Here is a 22548-nt window from a genome sequence, read left to right on the forward strand (position 1 = left end):
GCTCAAGAACACGAACCAACTGTGGTGGATAATCATTTCTTGACAACCAAGTGCAACCTTGATTTGAAGCTTTCGTGACTGTAGGAATCCACACTCTTTGATTATTTACCGAAATAGCCAAATGCAACCAATTCTTCAAAACTTTCGGCAACAGTAACAGCGCACGTTTACGTAACCCCGTTAGTCAACCGGCTTAACACGGCGACCCCACAGCGTGGCGACCATTCGCACCACAACCCTGACGCGTGCTCCACTCCCGGGTGACGAGGCAACGTGGCAGAAGCTCAGTTTGGTGCATAAATTCACTCTCGAGGTCGCGTGCAGACTCGGGGATCCCCCCCAGGATCCAACGGTGGTGCAGCACTCCCAGGATTCAACGCAGCATCAACCTCAACCTTGGCTCGCACTCACAACGGCGCCCTTTAATGGATCCACGCAGCCGCAGCCTCGTGACTTGGTTGGTTGCTCTCAACAGCGCTCTGAGTGACCCTGCTCAGCAGCAGCCACGCCCGCACGGCAGCTTAGCACACAGCTGCTCCACGCACCAGCAGCACCGGGCACCGACTCGCCCACACCGCAGCAGCCGCTCCCCTGCAGGAGCCCCCCACCCCCCCGCAAGCCGGCCCCGGTGAACGACGACCACCCCAGCCCCTCGTGCAGAAGAACCCCTCCTCCTAACGATGTTAATTGGTCCCACGAAACCGGTCGTTAAGTGATTTGGTCGTTAAGCGTGTATATGAAATGCACGTTAATGGCTTGGTGGTGTATAGTAGTGTCACATAGTGTATAATAGTTTAGTGTGTGTATAGTGACGTGTATAGTAGCGAGGTGTATACTAGTGTCGTGGATAATATTGTATAGTAGTGTAGTGTATATTAGTGTAGTGTATAGTAGCGTAGTGTTTAATGGTGTATTGTATAGTAGTGTCTAGTGTATAGTAGTGCAGTGTATATCATAGTGTATAGTGTAGTTTATGGTGTACTGTATAGTGCAGTGTATAGTAGTGCAGGGTCGTCGTAGTAGTTTAGTAGAACCCCTCTTAACGACGGTAATTGGAACCACGAAACCAGTCGATAAGTTATTTGGTCGTTAAGCGAGTAAAGGAAATTCACGTGAAAGGCTGAACTCGTTCCGATAGCATCGAAAGTTACCCTTTTTCACCCTAAAACGTACTTTATAGCAGGGGTCCCCAACTCCCGGGCCGCGGACACCACTTGTACACGACCGGTCCGTTGCCTGTTAGGAACCGGGCCGCACAGCAGGAGGTGAGAGCGGTGAGGCTGCGCTTGGCCCGCCCCCATTGTTTTAATATTTACCACTTCCATCCGCGCCTTTTTCCCGTACTGCGCACTTGTCTCAGTCACAGTGTTGGTAAGCCCACAAGCAGACCCCTATCCAAAATGAGTAAAAAACAAACTTCGCTGGAGAGCTTCATTCAAAAGCGGGAAAGCCCCAATGATGAACCCCTCCATCTCTCCCCTGGTTCGTGAAAAAATTGTCTTCTACGAAACCGGCCCTTGGTGCCAAGAAGGTTGGGGGCCGCTGCTTTATAGTATTTAAACAATGGATATTAATACATGGAGATACTAACAACATTATAAATCATTACCTACAGCAGCCCGTCTTCAACAGGGAAATGGTCCATACACGAACACATTGGGCTTTTTGGAGTCCCGTCGTTAAGCGATTAGTCATTAACAGAGGTGATGATTAAGAGGAGTTTTACACTACACGACTATACACTACACTACTATACACTACACACTACACTACTACACACTACACTACTATACACCACACTACTATACACTACACGATACACTACTATACGATACACTACTATACACTACACTACTATACACTACACTATACACTACACTACTAAACACTATACTACACTACACATTACACTACTATACAGTATACACTATACATTACACTACTATACATGGGTATAGCTCAATTAAATATGCAAATTTGGCCCTGCCCTTGCAGCCTCTGCAAACCAACTTGGCTCGTACAGCGCCCCCAATGGGATTCCCGGAACATCGTCACAGGAGGCACTGACTTGTTGTGGACCTCACTCTCCACCAATCACGCACAGCCCCGTCTACTAACCTCTCACTCTCCACCAATCACGCACAACCCCGTCTACTAACCTCTCACTTTCCACCAATCACGCACAGCCCCGTCTACTCACCCTCTCACTTTCCACCAATCACGCACAGCCCCGTCGACTCACCCTCTCACTCTCCACCAATCACGCACAGCCCCGTCTACTCACCCTCTCACTCTCCACCAATCACGCACAGCCCCGTCGACTCACCCTCTCACTCTCCACCAATCACGCACAGCCCCGTCGACTCAGCCTCTCTCTCTCCACCAATCACGCACAACCCCGTCTACTCACCCTCTCACTCTCCACCAATCACGCACAGCCCCGTCTACTCACCCTCTCACTCTCCACCAATCACGCACAGCCCCGTCGACTCACCCTCTCACTCTCCACTAATCACGCACAGCTCCGTCTACTCACCCTCTCTCTCCACGCCAACTGGCTTGCATTGACAGGCGAACTCGTGCCCCGCCCACGGTCAAGGCCACGCTGCGTGGCGCTGCCTTGGCATCCGGAGATGGGGAGGTTGGTGTATTTCCCACTATTATACATGACGCTAAATACTTAACAATACACTGCACTATTAACACTATTCTATACACTGCACCACTACACACTACTGTAGCGCTCATACCGACACGACAGCGTCTTGTCTTTCCTCGTTTCTTTATTCACGTATATAGTTCCACATCGCTCCCGTCAACACCGCTCAATGTTCCTGCGCTCGCTCGCTGCGCTGGCCTCGCTCGCTCCCTGCGCTGGCCTCGCTCGCTCCCCTCTTCTCCTCCGTCGGCTCTCCTCTCCGCTCTTTCCCTCTCTCTAGCTCGGCTGCTCTTTATCAACTCCGCTGTCCCACTCCATCCTAACTATCTCCGTTCTCCTTCCAAATCCAGCTGCTTCCTACTCTCCATCGTCTCTCTCTGATGCTTGCGCTACTCCGCTGCTACCCTACACTATCCTCGCTCTTTTCCACTGCTACCCTACGCTGTACTCACTCTATCTACTGCTACCCTACGCTGTACTCACTCTATCCACTGCTACCCTACGCTGCACTCACTCTATCCACTGCGCCGTCTCTCCATCCGTCTGTCTCTCCTCCCAGGCACGAACTCCCGTCTCACTCCACAACCCCTCACTTTATCCTCGAACCAATTACTAAATATACTCTTCTGATGATACTATGTAGTTTATACTTTAGTTGTTTACGTGGTGGTTTAGTTACTGCAGATACATACTATTAACACTCCTTCTCTTTATTAATGCTACCCCTACCCCCTCCCTTTGATGCTGCTAATCCTGCATAATGCACGGGCATAATGACTTTAAACCCCTCGCCAAACCTCCTCCGCATTCCACAAGTAGTACTAATCGCATATCTGCATTTCCCATAAATATGCTAAATTCTTCTTGATATGCAAATTCCTTTGTCAAGGCGCTCCCCCCCCCTCCATCCCAGCTTAAAAAAGACGCTCCAAGCCTGGGGTTGTCATTCAGACTCTGTCTCCTTGACAGACCTGTTCTTCACCTGAGGACGGCTGCTTGCGTTGTGGCCGAAACGTCGTGAGAATTATTTGATTATGTTTTGTTTTTATTATTTTATTATTTCCATTCTACGTGACTTTACCGAAAGAACCAAGAAGATGAATCCCTGCAGTCACGAAAGCTTTAAATCGAAGTAGTAGCGTCCTTCATGAGCCTCCTCCATATGGGCCGATCTTGAAACCGTTGGTAACAGTCTTCAGCAAGTCCAATCAGCTCCACTTCCTCTTGCACCACATCCCTCCATCTCTTCTCCAGCCCATGTCGTGCCCGTTTAGCCACCTCTATGAGGCCAAACAGAAGCTGCTTGGCCATGCTGTGGCTAGACATGCAGACTACTTGACCCATCCTCCCTCCCAGCTTAAATAGACGCTCCAAGCCTAGGACGTGTCATTCAGACTCTGTCTTATCGACAGACATGTTCTTCGCCTGAGGACGGCTGCTTGCATTGTGGACGAAACGTGAGAATTATTTTATTATGTTTTATTTTTTTTATTTTATTACTTCCCTTCTACGTGACTTTACCGAAAGAACCAAGAAGATGAAGCCTAATAAAGCTGAGATGTTTGTCTTGTGGGAATTCTCTAGACCTCTGCTTTAGGACACGGACAGAGAATATGGCATCCGTGCAGGACCACCCCCGTCTGAAACCACATTGGGGCTCCGCAAGCCTCGTTCCAGCGTGTCTGGCATGGTGGTGTTGAATAATCCTTGTCAGGAACTTTCCCTTCAAACTGAGAAGAAATATGGCCCTGTAATTGTTACAAGCTGTGCGGTCCCCCTTCTTGAAGAGGGGGGCCACCAGGGCATCCTTCCAATCCTGCGGTAGCAATGCTGTGCTCCAGACAGTTGTGATGATGTCATGTTGGGCAGCCTGCACACAAATGCCACCCTTCCTGAGCATTTCTCTTGGGAGATCTTCTCTGCCCGGCAATTTTCCTGGTTTCAGACTCCGGGTCGCCCCTCACACTTCCTCTACAGATGGCACCTCAGCCAACCACTCAGAAAGGGTGGCTTCTCCCCCAAATATTTGAGGTACTGCAGCCCTAGCAGGGTTATCCCTACCTTGCGCCATGATGTTGTCTGGACTGAGAGAATTCCCCTCCTCCAAGACCTCACAAAAATGCTCTGCAACCCCGCAGACCTATACCTGAAGGTCTGAGATGAGATTACTGTTCTTTTCCCTATGGATGGTGATAGGTGAAGCACTGCAGGTTACTTTTTTGATGGAGTTAAATAGTGATTTGTGATCGCGGGCCATTGAGGCAGACTCCATCTCCTCTGCAATCTGTGACCACCACCCATCCTTGCAGCACCTCACGGCTCTCCGAACCTTCGAGCGAAGACTGCGGTAATCCTCTTCATTCTCTGACGTGGGATGCTGTAGACGATGAAAGTGGGACTGTCGCTTTTTCTCAGCCATCCTGAACACTTCCTCTGTCAGCCATGGTATCTGGGGAGGTCTGGACCGCGTTCCAAAAGCAGTCATTGCAGCTGAGTGAGTCACAGTCCTAAACCTCGTCCATTTACTCTCGACATCTGGAGGAGTGGGGGACGATGCCAACCCCAGGCGCAAGTGATGATTAATTTCTCGCTTGCAACTTTAATCAGCTAGCTGAGACCAGGCCACCCTAGGTTTGAATGGGGTCCTGGGTGTACAACTATCACCGGAGTGGAAGAATAGCAGTGCATCTTACAGATGACAAGTCGATGGTCAGATGGAAGATCAGCTCCACGGTAGGTCCTGGTGTCAAGGACATGGGCCGCATCCACTGTTCCATCACTACGTAGTCCAGCAGATGTTCTTGCTTGGACACGACATGCATCAATGATTTTGTTTGGATGTGCCGATGCCGGAAGAGCGCTTTGGTAATTACAAGCCAATGGGCTAACAGGCCACGGACCGGTCGTGTACAAGTGGTGTCCGCGGCCCGGGGGTTGGGGACCCCTGCTATAAAGAACGTTTTTGGGTGAAAAAGGGTAATTTTCGATGCTATCGGAACAAGTTTAGCCTTTAACGTGAATTTTCTTTACTCGCTTAACGACCAAATAACTTAACGACTGGTTTCGTGGTTCCAATTACCGTCGTTAAGAGGGGTTCTACTGAACTACTACGACGACCCTGCACTACTATACACTACACCATACAGTACACCATGAACTACACTATACACTACACTATACACTATGCTATACACGACACTACTACACACTACACTAGACACTACTATACACAACACTACACTACTATACGCTGCACTACTATACACGACACTATGTGGGGGCCGTTGGCCCCCGCGGTCCCCCCCGCCTGCATCCCCTATTCCGTTTACGTTACCCCACCTCCCTAATAACCGCTAGGGTTTCGCCGGCCTTCGGACGCGACGCCCCTACCCATACGGCTTCACGCGGCGATCCCACGCTGCAAGCATACGTGCGCACAGCATCATCAATCAAACGCCATACTCCCCCTCTTTACACCGCTACGTACAGCTCTCGCACGCTGCGAGCGTGTGCCCGTCTATAGCCCTGTGCGGCACTCACCTCCACGTCGAATAACCACGTTACCAATGCGCACCCGTATCCGACACGTAGCGAACGTACGCACACTCACGCACACAGCTCCCCGCGGCACTCACTCACCACTGAATACTCGCGTTATGATCGCGCACCGGTATCATACACGGAGTGAACGCACGCACACACACGCCGCTCCACACGCAGCACACTGCTCGACGCCGCTCTGTGCAGCGCTCCCACGAGGCGAGCCGCAGCACTACTCGCGTTCACACCGCTCACGAGATCACACGAGGCCACGCTTCGCTATTAATGATTTATTATTTGCTACCTGCGAATTGATGCTAAATCAGTATGAGTCGACGAGGCTGGCCTATTCTACCACCCCTGAATCTATTCTCTATTTATCGGCTACGATCCTACTTCACCTTCTTACTCACTGTTAGGTGCCCACGGCGGTTCGTTGATCCCGTACTCGCAGCGCACCTCGATGCGTCTCACGGACGTTCGGGTCGCTGGACTGGAGAGCGTCCTGTCGCCTGGCGCTGGAGTGAGAGTGATTTCCCCTTTGCGCCCCCTTTTTATCCTCCCTACATCGAAGGGATGCGGCTCTCAGTCTTTCCTTAACAATGGGCTCGCGCCCGCTAGCACGCGCACGGCGGTTCCGGGCGCCTTTGATATGCTAATCAATGTGCGCGTGCGCGGCGTAAATTCTAATTAATACCTTTCTCACACAGGCCTTTATTATTGCAGATTATGCGGCGGCGTCCATCACAAAGGCTCGCCGTGGGAAATTTGTGCACGGGCTCCCCTCTCCCGATCTATTCATACTTTCAGCTTAATCCTTTACCTTCCCTAACAATGGTGCCTGCGCGCTCAAGCGTAATTATCCTAACCATCCGTGACTATGCGCAAGAGCCCCTGCGGTCCCGCTACTCATGCTGTCCCGTCCCTCCCCTGCTTGCCTCGTCGACACGTGGGGGGTGTGTGTGGGGGATGCGTTTCAACCGTGGTGGCCGAATGCCCTTCGCCACGGCCATACCATCTTAAGGCCGGTCGCAGCGCCGCGGTGCAAAGAAGCGTCGGGGGAGGTCGTCCAATTCCCTGATCGCCGGAAACCGTGAGAGTTAATCCCGATAAGGGTTTCTCGGATAAAAACCGGTCTATCAGGTGACCTCCCCATCCAGCTCTATGGGGTGGTGAATGCGTGCGGGTGTGTTCATGTGAGGTGAGGTGAGGGGGACGAGGGGTTGGCTCCGTCGCTTGGTGGTGGCGAGGTCGGGGATGGGGCGCCTGCCGAACGGCTTCATGGTGGCGGCATCAAAACTACTATAAACTACACTATACACACACTAAACTATTATACACTACTATACACTACACTAAGCCATTAACGTGCATTTCATATACTCGCTTAACTACCAAATCACTTAACGACTGGTTTCGTGGAACCAATTACCATCGTTAAGAGGAGGGTTTCATCTGCACGAGGGGCTGGGGTGGTCGTCGTTCACCGGGGCCGGGCGGTGGGGGGGGGCCTCTGCAGGGGAGCGGCTGCTGCGGAGTGGGCGAGTCGGTGCCCGGTGATGCTAGTGCGTGGAGCAGCTGCGTGCGGTGCTGCCATGCGGGCGTGGCAGTGACCGAGACTGCGGCTGAGTAGAGGCGCTCAGAGCGCTGTTGAGAGCAACCAACCAAGTCACGAGACTGCGGATGCATGGATCCATTAAAGGGCGCCGTTGTGTGTGCGAGCCAAGGTTGAGGTTGATGCTGCGTTGAATCCTGGGAGTGCTGCACCACCGTTGGGTCCTGGGGGGGATCCCCGAGTCTGCACGCGACCTCGAGAGTGAATTTATGCACCAAACTGAGCTTCTGCCACGTTGCCTCGTCACCCGGGAGTGGAGCACGCGTCAGGATTGTGGTGCGAATGGTCGCCGCGCTGTGGGGTCGCCGTGTTAAGCCGGTGGACTTACGGGGTTACGTAAACGTGCGCTGTTACTGTTGCCGAGAGTTTTGAAGAATTGGTTGCATTTGGCTCTTTCGGTAAAGAATCAAAGAGTGTGGATTCCTGCAGTCACGAAAGCTTCAAATCAAGGTTGCACTTGGTTGTCAAGAAATGATTATCCGCCACAGTTGGTTCGTGTTCTTGAGCAAATTGTTTCAATTGTGCATGACGAATCGAGGCATAGTTAGTCAATTCCAAATCTTGTTAAGGGGCCGTCCATAAATGACCTCACGCACCTAGGGGGGGGGGGGCGGGGGGTCAGACATTTGTGACGATGTGTGACGAGGGGGGGGGGGGTTGAGAAATGTGATGTCACATAAAAATGCTCAACTTTAAATAAATATAGACAACACGTTCTACTTAATTAAATTGGATTTTTAATACATGTTTTCTCCTACAACATCAAAATGCAGCGCCACATTAAATACGCACTACAATGATAATAGTTTAAAGCGATTTGAAGCATCTTTTATTTTCAAAATAGAAATATGGTGTTGTGGGGGGGGAGCAGAGCTTTGTTACGTCATATTTGAAGGGGGGTCTGACTTTTTGTGACGCCGTGTGACGAAGGGGGGGGGGGGGTCAAAAATCGCGTGACGTCATTTGTATTCCTGATCCAAAAAAAATCATTTTTGTCGCCATTAAAGTAACGTTGAACAATCCGCGCTGCTGCCCTGTAACAAATTTTTCGTGGGAATTACACGGCAAGGAAAATGGATCCTAACTCCTTTCTCTCTCTCCCACGTATATAAAAAAGAGCGACCCTTATAATTTGCATGGCTGCAATATCGATTCGGGTCGCATTTTGTAGCTGCTCACCCCGGACTATCCGACAATGCATCATATATTAACAGAGCCATGTTTGTTTGCATGCTCACCCAGAAGTATAAATGCTCTGATCCGTGCATTGTCTTTGGACTGTTCGCCTTTAGGCGTTGTTCTCTGGTCTACTAACACTAGTGGTGAGACAAGGCCATAAAGAAGGCTGCTGTCTCTGGTGTAGACATATCAGTTTAAAATACAATGCCTATATATTTTCAGAGCATGTTTTGTTTGCATACTCACCACAATGACTGTGTGGTTAATGCAGACATTATTCCTTGATAAAGTTTCTGTTTGGTGTTTTTACATCTTAACAAACTCCTGTTTCATTGGCAGAAAGGGTAAAACTTATTCTTATATTTTAATACTAGAAAGGGAGGTCCTATGAGGTGCTAATACGTTGAAACACAAAATTGATGCCTGTTACAAGGAATAAAGTCTGCATTAACCACAACTTATTTGGTGTTTGAACATCCGAACACAACTCCTGTTTTATTGCCAGAAAGGGTAAAACCTATCATTATTTTCTCAAAATTGATACCGGCAAAAAAAGACTTATTTTGTATTTTTTTCACACGCTGATGTTGATGTGATACAGCCGCACTACCCCTGGGGCGCCTGCCCCCCGCCCACATGAGCGGGTAACGGTGCCGGGTTCAGCAAAGGGCCTCGCCCGGTGGTTTGTGGCTCCACAAACTGGACCCTGAGCCACAGCCCCGTGACCGAGTTAAACACGGCAACTCCCACCGGTGCCTCACAGCTCTACAAGTGGAACGCGACTTTGAGACAGGTACAAATTATTTTCATGAAGTAGTTTAAAGTGTTAAACTTAAAACTAGACAAACAGACTGAAAGACGAAGATAACAACAATCTCGTGGAGTATAGCGGCAGGGAGCAACGAATTTACTAGCAGCGTTCCTCTGCCAGTTCAGTTGAGACGAGTTGAGGTGAGTTGGGGTGAGTTGAGGTGACTTGAGGTGAGGTGTGATGAGGTGCCGTGAATTGTGATGAGCTGTGATGAGGTGAGGTGAGTTGTGATGAGGTGAGTAGAGGTCAGGATGTCGATTTGAGTCGAGGTGATCCGAGTCTTATTTTTTAAGCCACCTCTAGAGTGAAGACGTCTGCACTCTCTCACACGTCAACACATTACTGGGCACGTCTCGTGATATGCAAATCAAACTGAATGACTTCCTACTTGTCACCTATTAACGCGTCTCAGACACAGCCAGCGACTGCCTGAAATACAGACAGAGAATGTCTGAGCTACAGCCAGAGACTGCCTGAGCTACAGGCAGCGACTGCCTGAACTACACTTAGCAACTGCCTGAGCTACAGTCAGATACTGCCTGATCTACACACAGTGACTGCCTGAGCTCCATCAAGCGCCCGTCTCTGAGTGGAGCGACAGGGCCATGGCGAGTGCGGCTCCCAGTGGTAGCGAGGCTCCAGGGGAGTTGACCTGCCCCATCTGCCTGGACACCTTCTGCTGCCCCTGCACGCTCAGCTGCGGCCACTCGTTCTGCCTCAAGTGCGTGGAGGACGCCTGGGATGTGGCAGAGTCCTTCTCCTGCCCACAGTGCCGAGTGACCTTCCCTCGGAGGCCCAAGCTGAACAAGAACGTGGCACTCACCAACCTCATCGAGCAGCTGCGAGTGGCTGAGCCCATGGCTGCAGATTCTGCTGCTTCTGCTGTTTGCTGCGATCATTGCAGGAAGCCCGCAGTGAAGACCTGCCTCAAGTGTGAGACGTCGTTCTGTATGACCCACGTCGCGCCCCACCAAAAGTTGGCAAAGTTTAGTGACCACGTCCTGGTGTCGCCTGGTGTGAAGCTGGAGAATCGACGGTGCGCAGAGCACGGAGACGAATACTGCTTCTACTGCGTTAACGACGGACGCCTCATCTGCAGGGACTGCACCGTCACTGTGGATCATCGAGGCCACGAGCTCGTCACTCTGAAGGTGGAGCACGACAAACGAAAGGTGAGGAGGAGGTTCGCATGGTCACCACGTAGTACCCACGATACCGCAGCATCAGCTGATGAACTCTGTCATTGGCTCTCAACCGCAACATCTAATTATGACGAAACCACAGCGAGTGGCTCAGACTCATTTTAAAGTGTATTTAATATTTTTCATGCCCGTCAATTTATTTTTCAAACGAGTGTTTGAAGGGTAGATTCATAGTACAGTCGACCCTTCTCCATCGCGACTTTCCACATCGTGGTTTCGATATATCGCGGGGTCGGCATATGAAATGAAATGGGATTTTTTTGGGAGTTTTGCTAAAGCCATAGACGACACGCGAAGGCCAGCAGACGACACACAAAAAGTTTACTAACTTATAAATGCATAAATTATATGTACAGTACTGTATAATATTATTGTATTTTATATTTTAACTAGCTTGTTTGTCCGTACAAGGACGGGTGTATATTGCAATAAATCTGAAATATTCAATAGAAAAATTGTTCAGCTCATGATTATTAATGAGGGGGGTGGGTTGCCCCATGTGGAGTGACGTAACCCGCTCATGGTTATTGGGGAGAGGTGCAGCATGTTGAGTGACGTCACCCTCTCATGGTTATTAATGAGGGGAGGGGTGCGGCATGTGGAGTGACGTCACCTGTTCATGATTATTAATGAGGGGGGTTGGCCTCATTTGGAGTGATGTCGCGCGCGGGACACACAGACATCTTTGGCTCATTATAGTAGTAAATACCATAATTTACACCATTTTTTAAGTTACATTTTTAAAAGTTAGTTTGCGAAAATAACTGCGGTTCTATGCGCTAGTTTGGAGGACACTAAGCGTATTTACGGCAGCCTCTCACTTGATATCTCGCAGTGATCTCGCAGTGATCTTTGTATCTCGCGTTTCTCGTATCTTTTTGTACCGCTTCACTCGCCAAGGGGACCAAAACATTTTACGCGTTTTTTCTGATCGTGGGGGGCCTGCGCCCCTAACCCCACGAGGTGGAAGGGTCGACTGTATACAGGTGTAGTGGGTTAAATTCAGACACACACTGGAACTTTGGAGACAACACTATTTATTAGGTAACATAACAATTAACACTTAACATAACGACGTAAGGTGGTAGCCACCTTTCCTAACTTAACCAACACACGGGGATACTACATCACTGGACCAGGACAGCCCAACACGCTGCCTGGTCCACTAGCGGAGACCGGAGAGCTTCATCCCAGAGATGACCCAGAAGAACATCACAGAACAGTCCAGAACAGCACAGAACAGTCCAGCTCTCCATCCACACCCCGCTTATAACCACTCCGGCATGGCTGGCTCTGCCCCAGGCCACGCCCCCTCCCCCTGGGGCCCCTGGCCCGCTTTTATCCGGTCACGTGTCCTGTTGGGTTCACACAGAGGGTCACGGCCCGACACGACCTCCGTGACAACTGCCGACAGCCCCCATACCGAGCCAATACAGTAGTGTGGTTCTACTACTCTACACAGGCATCAGGGTCCGGTTCGAACCCACGACCTCCTGATTAGTAGGCAAGGCAGATAAGATCTCACCACTATGGTGCCCTGTCCACCCACTACTCAGATAGCCCCGTCCACGACTCGGATAGGCCCGCCCACTACTCATGTAGCCACACCCACCTCTCGGGTAGCCCCACCCACCACTCTGATAACCGCTCATTACTCAGGTAGCCCTGCCCACTACTCCAGTAGCCCTGCCCACTACTTCATTAGCCCTGCCCACTGCTGAGGCAGCTCAACCCACTACTTAGGTAGCCCCGCCCACTGCCCAGATAGCTCCAGTAGCCACACCTAATATTTAGGTAGCTCCACCCACTGCTCAGGTAGCCCCACCCACTACTCAGGTAGCCACACCCACTAAATAAGCCCCACCCACTACTTGGGTCACCTGCTCATTATTCGGGTAGCCCCACCCACTACTCCGTTAGCCCCACCCTCTGCTCAAGTAGCCCTTCCCAATGCTCAGCACCGCTCACTACTCACGCAGCCCCAACCACTACGCAGGTAGCCCAATCCACTACGCAGGTAGCCCCACCCAATACGCAGGTAGCTCTGCCCACTGCTGAGGCAGCTCCACCAACAACTTAGGTAGCCCCCCCCCCCCCCACTGCTCAAGTAGCCCCACCCACTACTTTGGTAGCCCTGCACACGTTTGAGCTCCTCGAAAAATTAGTTCCCTTCTGCGCTTGCTCCTCCAGGGCTACTGCCCCCATCATTGTGGAGGGGTTCGCGTGGAGCGGGGGTGAGAAGGGACACTTGGAAAGTGAGTGGAGTCTCCCCTGGTGACGTCTCTCACAGAAACAAGTGGGAGAGGAGACGCGGGCGGTGGAGGAGAAGAGGAGGGAGGCGGAGGAGTCCGTGAGGCGGATGGAGGCCGCTCGCAGGGACGTGCAGGTACCGCGTCTGGGCCAGACTCTGACCCTGTGACTCCACCCTGAATAGGGTTTGTGATGGAGAACAACTCCATTAATTCACGTGGACTTCCATTGGCTCTAAACACATTGTGGGACTAAAGAAACAACGGTTAATGCGCCTCAATAATCAGGACGATCAAAGAGGTGGTTCTCATCTCCACTGAGAAACTGAATCAGTGGTGAAAATTCCACATTCCCATATCTCCATACAACTTACCACTTCAACGACTGTTAACTATATTGGTCAGATGAGGTGGTACGTACCTCTTATCCAATACTCTGGTGGCAGAGTTGGTGATCACACACAGACTGTTGTACACCATCTTACTGACATCACTCAAGCTTTGGGGTGGCCAGGTGGCAGTATAGCAAGTGGTTTCATGATCCCCTCTCTTCAGCCATACATGTGGTTTTCTCTCACATTCAAAACATTAATTTAAGGAGGAATTGGCCTAACTTCCCATTTCATTAAGGCTCTACATGTTCTTCTTCTTGGTTCTTTCGATAAAGTCACGTAGAAGGGAAGTAATAAAACAATGAAAATAAAACATAATAAAATAATTCTCACGACGTTTCGGCCACAACGCAAGCAGCCGTCCTCAGGTGAAAACCAGGTCTGTCGAGGCGACAGCGTCTGAATGAAACAGCACACGAGCTTGGAGCATATATATAAGCTGGGTTGGAAGGGGGGGAAAGGGCGCCTTGACAAAAAAAATTGCATATCAAAAGGAATTTAGCATATTTATGGGAAATGCAGGAATGTGATTAGTACTACATATGCCTGTGCATTATGCAGGATTAGCAGCATCAAAGGGAGGGGATATGGGAAATGCAGGTATGTGAATAGGACTAATTATGCCCGTGCATTATGCAGGATTAGCAGCATCAAAGGGAGGGGTAGCATTAATTAAGGGAAGGAGTGTTAATAGTATGTAGCTGCAGTAACTAAAACCAACACGTAAACAACTAAAGTATAAACTACATAGTATCATCAGTATACTAATTATACTCTACAATAAGCTGAGTTACTAACAGTAAGTAATACATTACAATTCTACGTCGTAAAAATTATATAATATGCTTCCATCTAAACTTTATTCTCTTACATCACACGAGTCTACACTGTAATATATACTGCCATAGACATACCCAACATTAAATTATATACTGTATTGCTATAAACCTTATACATTGTAATATAACACTACGTATTATTATACCCACCCTATTGTATATCACACTGCTATATATTCACTATACAATTACGATACTATATATTACTTTGTACATTGTATTAAGCATATAAATGTTATACTATTTGTTATTATACACTGTACCATTGACCATTGTGCCAATGGGTGAGTAGTGGGAGGAAACTTGCAGCGGAGCAAAGAATCCATTCCCTGCGGAGAATACAATGCCAGTGAGTGGAACGCGGTCTGAAAGTCACTGTAAACGTGAACACAATTAGTTAAGATCCGAAATGGTTTATCACGTCCTTCCAATGATTGCTAAGCCAGAATCCATCTTCTCGGTTGAAATTGTCTATGTGTTTGTATATGTAGATCGCCTCATGAAAGAATCTCTCATGGTAGCCAGATTATGAGAGCTCGGTGCCCCGAGCTCTCATACTCTGATGGTGCATTGTCTTTGAGTTGTGCGCCTTTTGGCGTCATCTGGTCCAACCCATGTGAGACTAGGCTCTAAGGAAAGCTGTCTCGGGTGTGGACCAATCAACTTCAAGGACAGTGCACATTATCAGAGTTGTGTTTTTTGTTTGCATTATGACTGCAGGTATTGTGGTCTATGCAAACATGACTCCTTGTAAAAAGGTGTCAGTTTTGTTGCCAGATAGAAGGGTAAAAAACCATTATCATATTTTTACTGGCAAATGAGGTTCCCATAGTGTAGATGCTTGCCCCGAGTTCTCATACTCTGATGGTGCATTGTCTTTGAGTTGTGCGCCTTTTGGCGTCATCTGGTCCAACTCATGTGAGACTAGGCTCTAAGGAAAGCTGTCTCGGGTGTGGACCAATCAACTTCAAGGACAGTGCACATTATCAGAGTTGTGTTTTTTGTTTGCATTATGACTGCAGGTATTGTGGTCTATGCAAACATGACTCCTTGTAAAAAGGTGTCAGTTTTGTTGCCAGATAGAAGGGTAAAAAACCATTATCATATTTTTACTGGCAAATGAGGTTCCCATAGTACTTACTGTTAGTAACTCAGCTTATTGTAGAGTATAGTTAGTATACTGATGATACTATGTAGTTTATACTTTAGTTGTTTACGTGTTGGTTTTAGTTACTGCAGCTACATACTATTAACACTCCTTCCCTTTATTAATGCTACCCCTCCCTTTGATGCTGCTAATCCTGCATAATGCACGGGCTTAATTAGTACTATTCACATACCTGCATTTCCCAAATCCCCTCCCTTTGATGCTGCTAATCCTGCATAATGCACAGGCATATGTAGTACTAATCACATTCCTGCATTTCCCATAAATATGCTAGATTCCTTTTGATATGCAAAGTCTTTTGTCAAGGCGCCCTTTCTCCACCTTCCAACCCAGCTTATATATAAGCTCCAAGCTCGTGTGCTGTTTCATTCAGACGCTGTCGCCTCGACAGACCTGGTTTTCACCTGAGGACGGCTGCTTGCGTTGTGGCCAAAACGTCGTGAGAATTATTTTATTATGTTTTATTTTATTATTTTATTACTTCCCTTCTACGTGACTTTACCGAAAGAACCAAGAAGATGAATCCCTGCAGTCACGAAAGCTTTAAATCGAAATTTAGCTCTACATGTTGAAGTAAAATTACAGATTTTTCTTCGCTTCATGCGAAGTTAAACAAAGCATCGTCCTGATAACCTTGCACAATGATAATGGCACAAATGCTAAATGTACTCATGATGGTATTTGATTATTTCAATGCCTCACAGCGCCCACCAGCTATGGCGAATCGTGTTGTAGTGAAAATGCACAGCGGCGTTATCAGAGGCAGAGGAAGAAGGAGGCCTCAGTGCTGCAGACTCGTATCACTGTCTAGACACCTTCAGAGTTGCATTCGGGTCACACCGACCTGAATGTTATTTCACAAAGGACCAGACATTTAATGAACAGAAGTGGCATTTGTTTCTCTTTGCAGGGATTCATGACAGATGAAAAGGTCTCAATCTCGGGCAGATTTGCCAGCGCGAGAGCAGCATTGGATGTGGAGGAGAAGGCGGCTTTAGAGCAAGCGGAGCAGAAAGGGCGCAAGCTGCTGTATCAGATCGAGAAGAAGATCGCTCACTACCAGCGCGAGATAAGCGAGCTCCAGGCAGCAGCCACTCGCCTGCAGGCCCTACCCCAGAGGAGGAACGCACTCACATTCCTGCAGGTGAGCGATGAGTCTCCAGTGTCGCTATTGGCACAGAGCCCTCTCACCAGCAGCAGCAAAGGGATGTTCCTGAATGAGAGTTCGCATCCACTGGGCTTGAGAACAAAGCCCCACTCATGGATTCGCATCGCAGCTCTAGTGGCTGCCATTTGGAAAGCCAGCTCATATTTTCTCAGTTAAATTAATTCTGTCTCCCGTCCTTTAACAGATTCCCATGAAGTTCGTTTCATTGTGAATATAAACTAAATGTTAATGGAATTTCACTTTTTAAATCAACCATACAACAACAATGTATACGGTATTTATGATTGTATTCAGCCATCATCTATCCACTTATCAATGAAGGCCTCCCCAAGCCATTGCTACATCTCATGATGCCGCGATGCAACAATCCACCAGCTCCTGCTCACGAGCCGATGTCATCTCTGCTTCTTACTTCGTGTACCACGAACTTCATTGTTCATATCAGGGATGCTCAAATAAATACTATCTCATACACTTATTAATTATATCATTGTGTCTTGAACATCACTTCTACAAGATCTGCACCATGTGCATTGATTACTCGAGAAACTTCTAGTCCTACGTTCCTCTCAACACAGATCAGTATCAACCGGTCTCACTCTGAAATATTTGCCCTGCAAATCAGTGTTGGTCCTCAGGGGGGTGGCGAGATGTTAACTACCTCGCCTGGTATACCCAACCCTGACGTCCTTATATATTTGGAGTTTACATTTCTCCCTCCACGGTCGCATGGATTTTTCTCCGGGTCCTCCAGTTTTTCCTTCCACATTTGGAAACGTGCGTTTAGAGTATTGGGCTGCTATACATTTTCAGGACATGAACCACTTCGTTGAGCTATCATTTGTGGCCAGGTCGCTTCTGAAAAAGAGCTATACAGCTGCGTGGGCCTTTCCCGGAAAATAAATTGTAGTTTATCGTTAACTATCAACCGGTCTCACTCTGAAATATTTTTCACATAAGTCAGTGTTGGTGATCATAGGGTCATAAGCCAAGACTTTGGGGTTTATATTCCACGGTGTTGCAGTGGGAACTCCACTGATCACAAGGGATTGGAGGTAGAGTCACAGTAACGCATCTCTCTCTTCCATAGGGGCACCTGGAGGAGACGCGCAGGTAAAAGACGACTTTCACTCACGACTCGACACACGACAACATGGGACTGAGTGTGGGGTGCGGGCAGTGAGACATTGGCTGTGTGTGGGGATGCTGTATGCGGTGATTGTTTGTGTGGTGATGGTGGTGTGTGCGGTGGTGGTTTTTGTGGTGATGGTGTGTGTGATGATGCTGTGTGGTGGTGGGTGTGGTAAAGCTGTGTGATGATGCTGTGTGTGGTGATGCTGTCTGATGGTGCTGTCTGTGATGATGCTAAGTGTGGTGATAGTAATGCCATGTGGTGATGCTCTAATTGTGATGTGAGTGATGATTTGTGTGATGAGTCTCGATGTGATGGAGATGTGATGATCCCACGTGTGATGGTGATGTGATGAGTGTCTATGTGATGGAGCTGTGATGATCCTGTGAGTGACGATGCTCTGCGTGAAACAGTGGCCATGTCTGTTCCGCTTTCACAGGACAGGGAGGGTTACAGCAGATCCACCCTCAGGTCCGAGCCAAGAGGACATTGCCTCGCTTAAAGGCACCGAGGGAACTGTCGCCAAATTCCTGTGTGAGTTCTTCAGTGTGAATCATGGGTGATGGGGCAATTTTCACAATAAATTATCGCCATGTGTGCACGAGGGCGAATCAGCCTCAAATTATTCCATGGTGTTGTGTGTAAACATCGCCACTATGGAGACAAAGGTTGTCAGGCGTAGTGCTGGCCAACCAACCCCAGTCTGTTAAGGCTGCACGGGGAGTATTCATCTTTGTTTGCATCCTGGAAGTTGATGTGGTGTGAACAAAATCGCCACTAGGGAGACAAAGGTGGTCGGGTGTGGTGCTGACCACCTGAATCCTCGTGTGCCCTGCTGGTCTTCATAGACACTCGCTAACAGCACTTGCCCCAATGGTCTGTTTAGGCTACACAGGGGATCTTTGTCTTTGTTCACATCCCATTCCAGGACCCTACTGAACAGAACTATGAGACTCAGTGTGGTGTTCTTGTGTAAATAATCAGCATTACGAGTCAGGGGTAATTGTGATGTTGAGATGCAGTGTGTGCCTGTGAATGTGTCTGTGCATTTGTGCGTGGGGGGAGCGGTGGCATAGTGGTTAGCACACTGCACTATGAACCCAGTTACCTGGCTTTGATTACCCGCCATGGCTAACATCAGTGGCAGGTGATATCTGATTCAGTCCTGGGCCTCTACTAGGCAGTTTCAACCTCAAATGAGTTCCTGATGCTGGTAATGGTCATAATGATGGTGGTCGTGATGAGGATGGTGCTAAAGATGCTGTTAGTGATAATGTGAGTGATGGGAATGGTGATAGCATTGGTGATGGTGAAGATGGTGACATTGGTGTTAATATAGGTGGTGATCGTTGTGATGGTTTTGCTGATGGTGCTGATGGTAGTAGTGATGATGTTGGTATGGTGATCATGGTAGTGATGGTGGTGATGGTGGTTTTGATGGTCGTTGTTATAGTTATGATGCAGGTCGTGTTGATGTTGGTGATATTGATGAAGATGGTGGTGATGGGGATAGTGGTGGTCGTGGTGGTGATAGTTGTGGTGATGGTGGTGATGTTGCTTATTGCAATAGTGATGTTGATGATGTTTATAGTGTTGATGGTGATGTTTATGTCGTTGTCATTGATATTGATGGCAAGGATGGTTGGTGATGGTGATGTTTGTGATGTTATTGTTGATGGTGCACATCGTGGTTGGTGATGTTGATGGTGGTGATGGTGGATGATGGTGATGACGGTGTTCTGTAGTGATGTTGTCATCGCTGTTGTCACAGACGGACGCTCACCGACTCTGGACACAAACTCAGCTTATAACCATCTCCAGATCTCCTCGGATCTCAGGACGATGACACTGACCCGTGCCTCTCAGGGTCGCCCCAATCACCCACACCGGTTTGATCGCTGGTCACAAGCCCTGTGCTGTGAGAGCTTCTCGTCGGGCCACCACTACTGGGAGGTGGACGTGGGGGACGCGCAGCTGTGTCGGGTTGGAGTCGCGTACGGGACGATCCCACGGAAAGTGAGTGGTGATGCTGTACAGCTGCTGGGAGGGAGCGATGCGTCCTGGTGTTTAGAGAAACGTGATGACAGCTTCTCAGTGGTTCATGGTGGAGTGAGGACCGCACTGTCGGTGAGGGGGGCCCCCTCCCCCCGCAGAATCGGGCTTCACCTGCACTGGGAGGGGGGGTTCCTGGAGTTTTACCGCGCCGACTCCATGGAGGTGATCCACGAGGTCCGGCAGAGATCCTTGCAGCCTCTCTACCCTGGGATGTGGGTGGGGTATTGTAATCAACCATTGAAGATCGTGGATCTGAGTCGTGCATCCTGAGGATGAGGAAAAATAGAAACCCAAGAAACTGAGATGGAAATCCAAGAAACTGATGAAAGGGGGGATGGTGAGGAGAGGGTGAAGTGAGGGTGAGGGGAGACTGGAGAGGAAGGTGAGTTAAGGGGACAGGTAAGCGTGTCAGGAGGGGTTGAGGAGAGGAAAAGATGGGAAGGAGGGGGTAGAGGCGATGGTGAGGCAAGGTGGATGTCAGGGGAGGGTGGGGTGATGGGAGGGTGAGGTGAAAATTGAATGAAGGGTGAGGTGAGCATGGAAGGGGAGGGTGAGGGGGGGGGTGAGGTTCAGGTTGGCGTGTGTGAGCGATGTCGCTGGTGCAGTACAAATCGTCGGTGTGGAAGTTTGAGGGATTTGAATGAAATCTGAGTGGGGAATCAGCGCAGCCCCAGAGTCCGTGTGGCCGCTCCTTCACCTGCAGTGCGCGCTCGCGTTACCACGCCCCATCATCGCTGCGATTCACTATCATCACCCCATCATCACTATCATCATCCCCATCAACACCATCATCATTGTAATCACTACCTCCATCATCACCATCATTACCACCATCATGATCATCAGCATCATTGCCATTACTCCATTTTAATCACTATCATCACCACCACTCTATCATCATCAAAATCATCGCCAACATCATCAACATCATTATCCCCATCATCACTACGACCACGACCATAACCATCATGAACCACCATCACCACCAACACAAAAACACCATAATCCTCACCATTATCACGTCCATCACCATCATCACTATCTATACCACCATCATCACCACTACCAACACTGCCACGATCATCACCACCATCATCGTTACCACCACCATGATCACCACCATCATCACAATCACCATCATTATCATCATCATAAACACCACAAAAAACACCATAATAATCACCATTATCACATCCACCATCACGACCATCATCATCACTATCATCACCGTAAAAACCACCATAACCGTCATCATTATCACCATCTCCCTCATCACTATCACTACCACCACCACAATCATCATCACCACGACCATGATCAACACCATCATCATCATCACCACCCACACCACCACCACCATTATCACCATCACCCTTCTTACCATCACTACAATTATTATTACAATGATAATCACCAATACCATCATCACGATTTCACCATTATTACCACCACTACCACCTTCATCACAATCATCATTACCATCACCATTACTATCATTGTCACTAACATCGTCATTCCTCCTTCGCAAAACCCTTCTCTCCACAAGAAACATTAAAGACATAATACACACCACGTACTTTCTGCACCCCCCCCCCCCTTCACTCTCCCCCCCTGCAGCCGATCTCTCAGATCTCTCCAAGTGCTGCCACGGGGTCCACTTTCTGCCCCCTCCACCTCCTCTCTCCCCCCACCTCCTCTCTCCCCCCGCCCCCTCTCTCCCCCCACCTCTCTCCCCCCACCTCTCTCTCTCCCCCCGCCCCCTCTCTCCCCCCACCCCCTCTATCCCTCCGCCCCCTCTCTCTCCCCGCCCCCTCTCTCTCCCCGCCCCCTCTCTCCCCCCGCCCCCTCTCGCCCCCCGCCCCCTCTCTCCCCCCGCCCCCTCTCTCCCCCCGCCCCTCTCCCTCTCTACCCCCGCCCTCTCTCTCCCCCCGCCCCCTCTCTCCCCCCGCCCCCTCTTTCCCCCCTCCCCCTCTTTCCCCCCGCCCCCTCTCTCCCCCCGCCCCCTCTCCCCCCCCACCTCTCTCTCTCCCCCCGCCCCCTCTCTCCCCCCGCCCCCTCTCCCCCCCCCACCTCTCTCTCTCCCCCCGCCCCCTCTCTCCCCCACCCCCTCTTTCCCCCCGCCCTCTCTCTCCCCCCGCCCCCTCTCCCCCCCCCCACCTCTCTCTCTCCCCCCGCCCCCTCTCTCCCCCACCCCCTCTCCCCCCCACCTCCTCTCTTTCCCCCCTATTGCCGAGGCCTATATAACCTCGTGCCACGGCAGGTCTCTCGCCTACTTCAGCAGTGTTTTTCTTGCCGTGGTTGTACCACCTGATGACGATTACTTGTGTTGCGATCGAAACGTCGTGATCTATTATTTTTCTACCTCCGTGACTTCAGCGAAAGAACCAAAGAGTATGGATTCCTGCAGTCACGAAAGCTTCAAATCAAGATTGACACCACTTATTGTTATTATTTGGTTCTTTCGGTTAAGTCACGTCTAAAGATAAAATAATAAATTAAATAATAGCATATTACGACGTTTCGATTGCAACACAAGCAA

At 49.5% G+C, this 22548-nt stretch overlaps 1 protein-coding gene across 1 annotated transcript; it reads left to right on the forward strand.

The window, feature by feature from the left end:
* Nucleotides 1-10409: 10409 nt before the first annotated feature.
* Nucleotides 10410-20279, forward strand: LOC133339081 (E3 ubiquitin/ISG15 ligase TRIM25-like). The gene is made up of 5 exons (XM_061547201.1): nucleotides 10410-10976; nucleotides 13297-13392; nucleotides 16565-16798; nucleotides 19821-19948; nucleotides 20108-20279. The coding sequence occupies exons 1-5, from the start codon at nucleotides 10410-10412 to the stop codon at nucleotides 20277-20279; spliced, it is 1197 nt and encodes a 398-aa protein (XP_061403185.1).
* Nucleotides 20280-22548: the final 2269 nt, after the last annotated feature.

The sequence above is a fragment of the Lethenteron reissneri genome, unplaced genomic scaffold (assembly GCF_015708825.2).
Source record: "Lethenteron reissneri isolate LAM-NWPU_2019-01 unplaced genomic scaffold, ASM1570882v1 scaffold_1640, whole genome shotgun sequence".
In the NCBI taxonomy this organism is placed as follows: Eukaryota; Metazoa; Chordata; class Hyperoartia; order Petromyzontiformes; family Petromyzontidae; genus Lethenteron; species Lethenteron reissneri.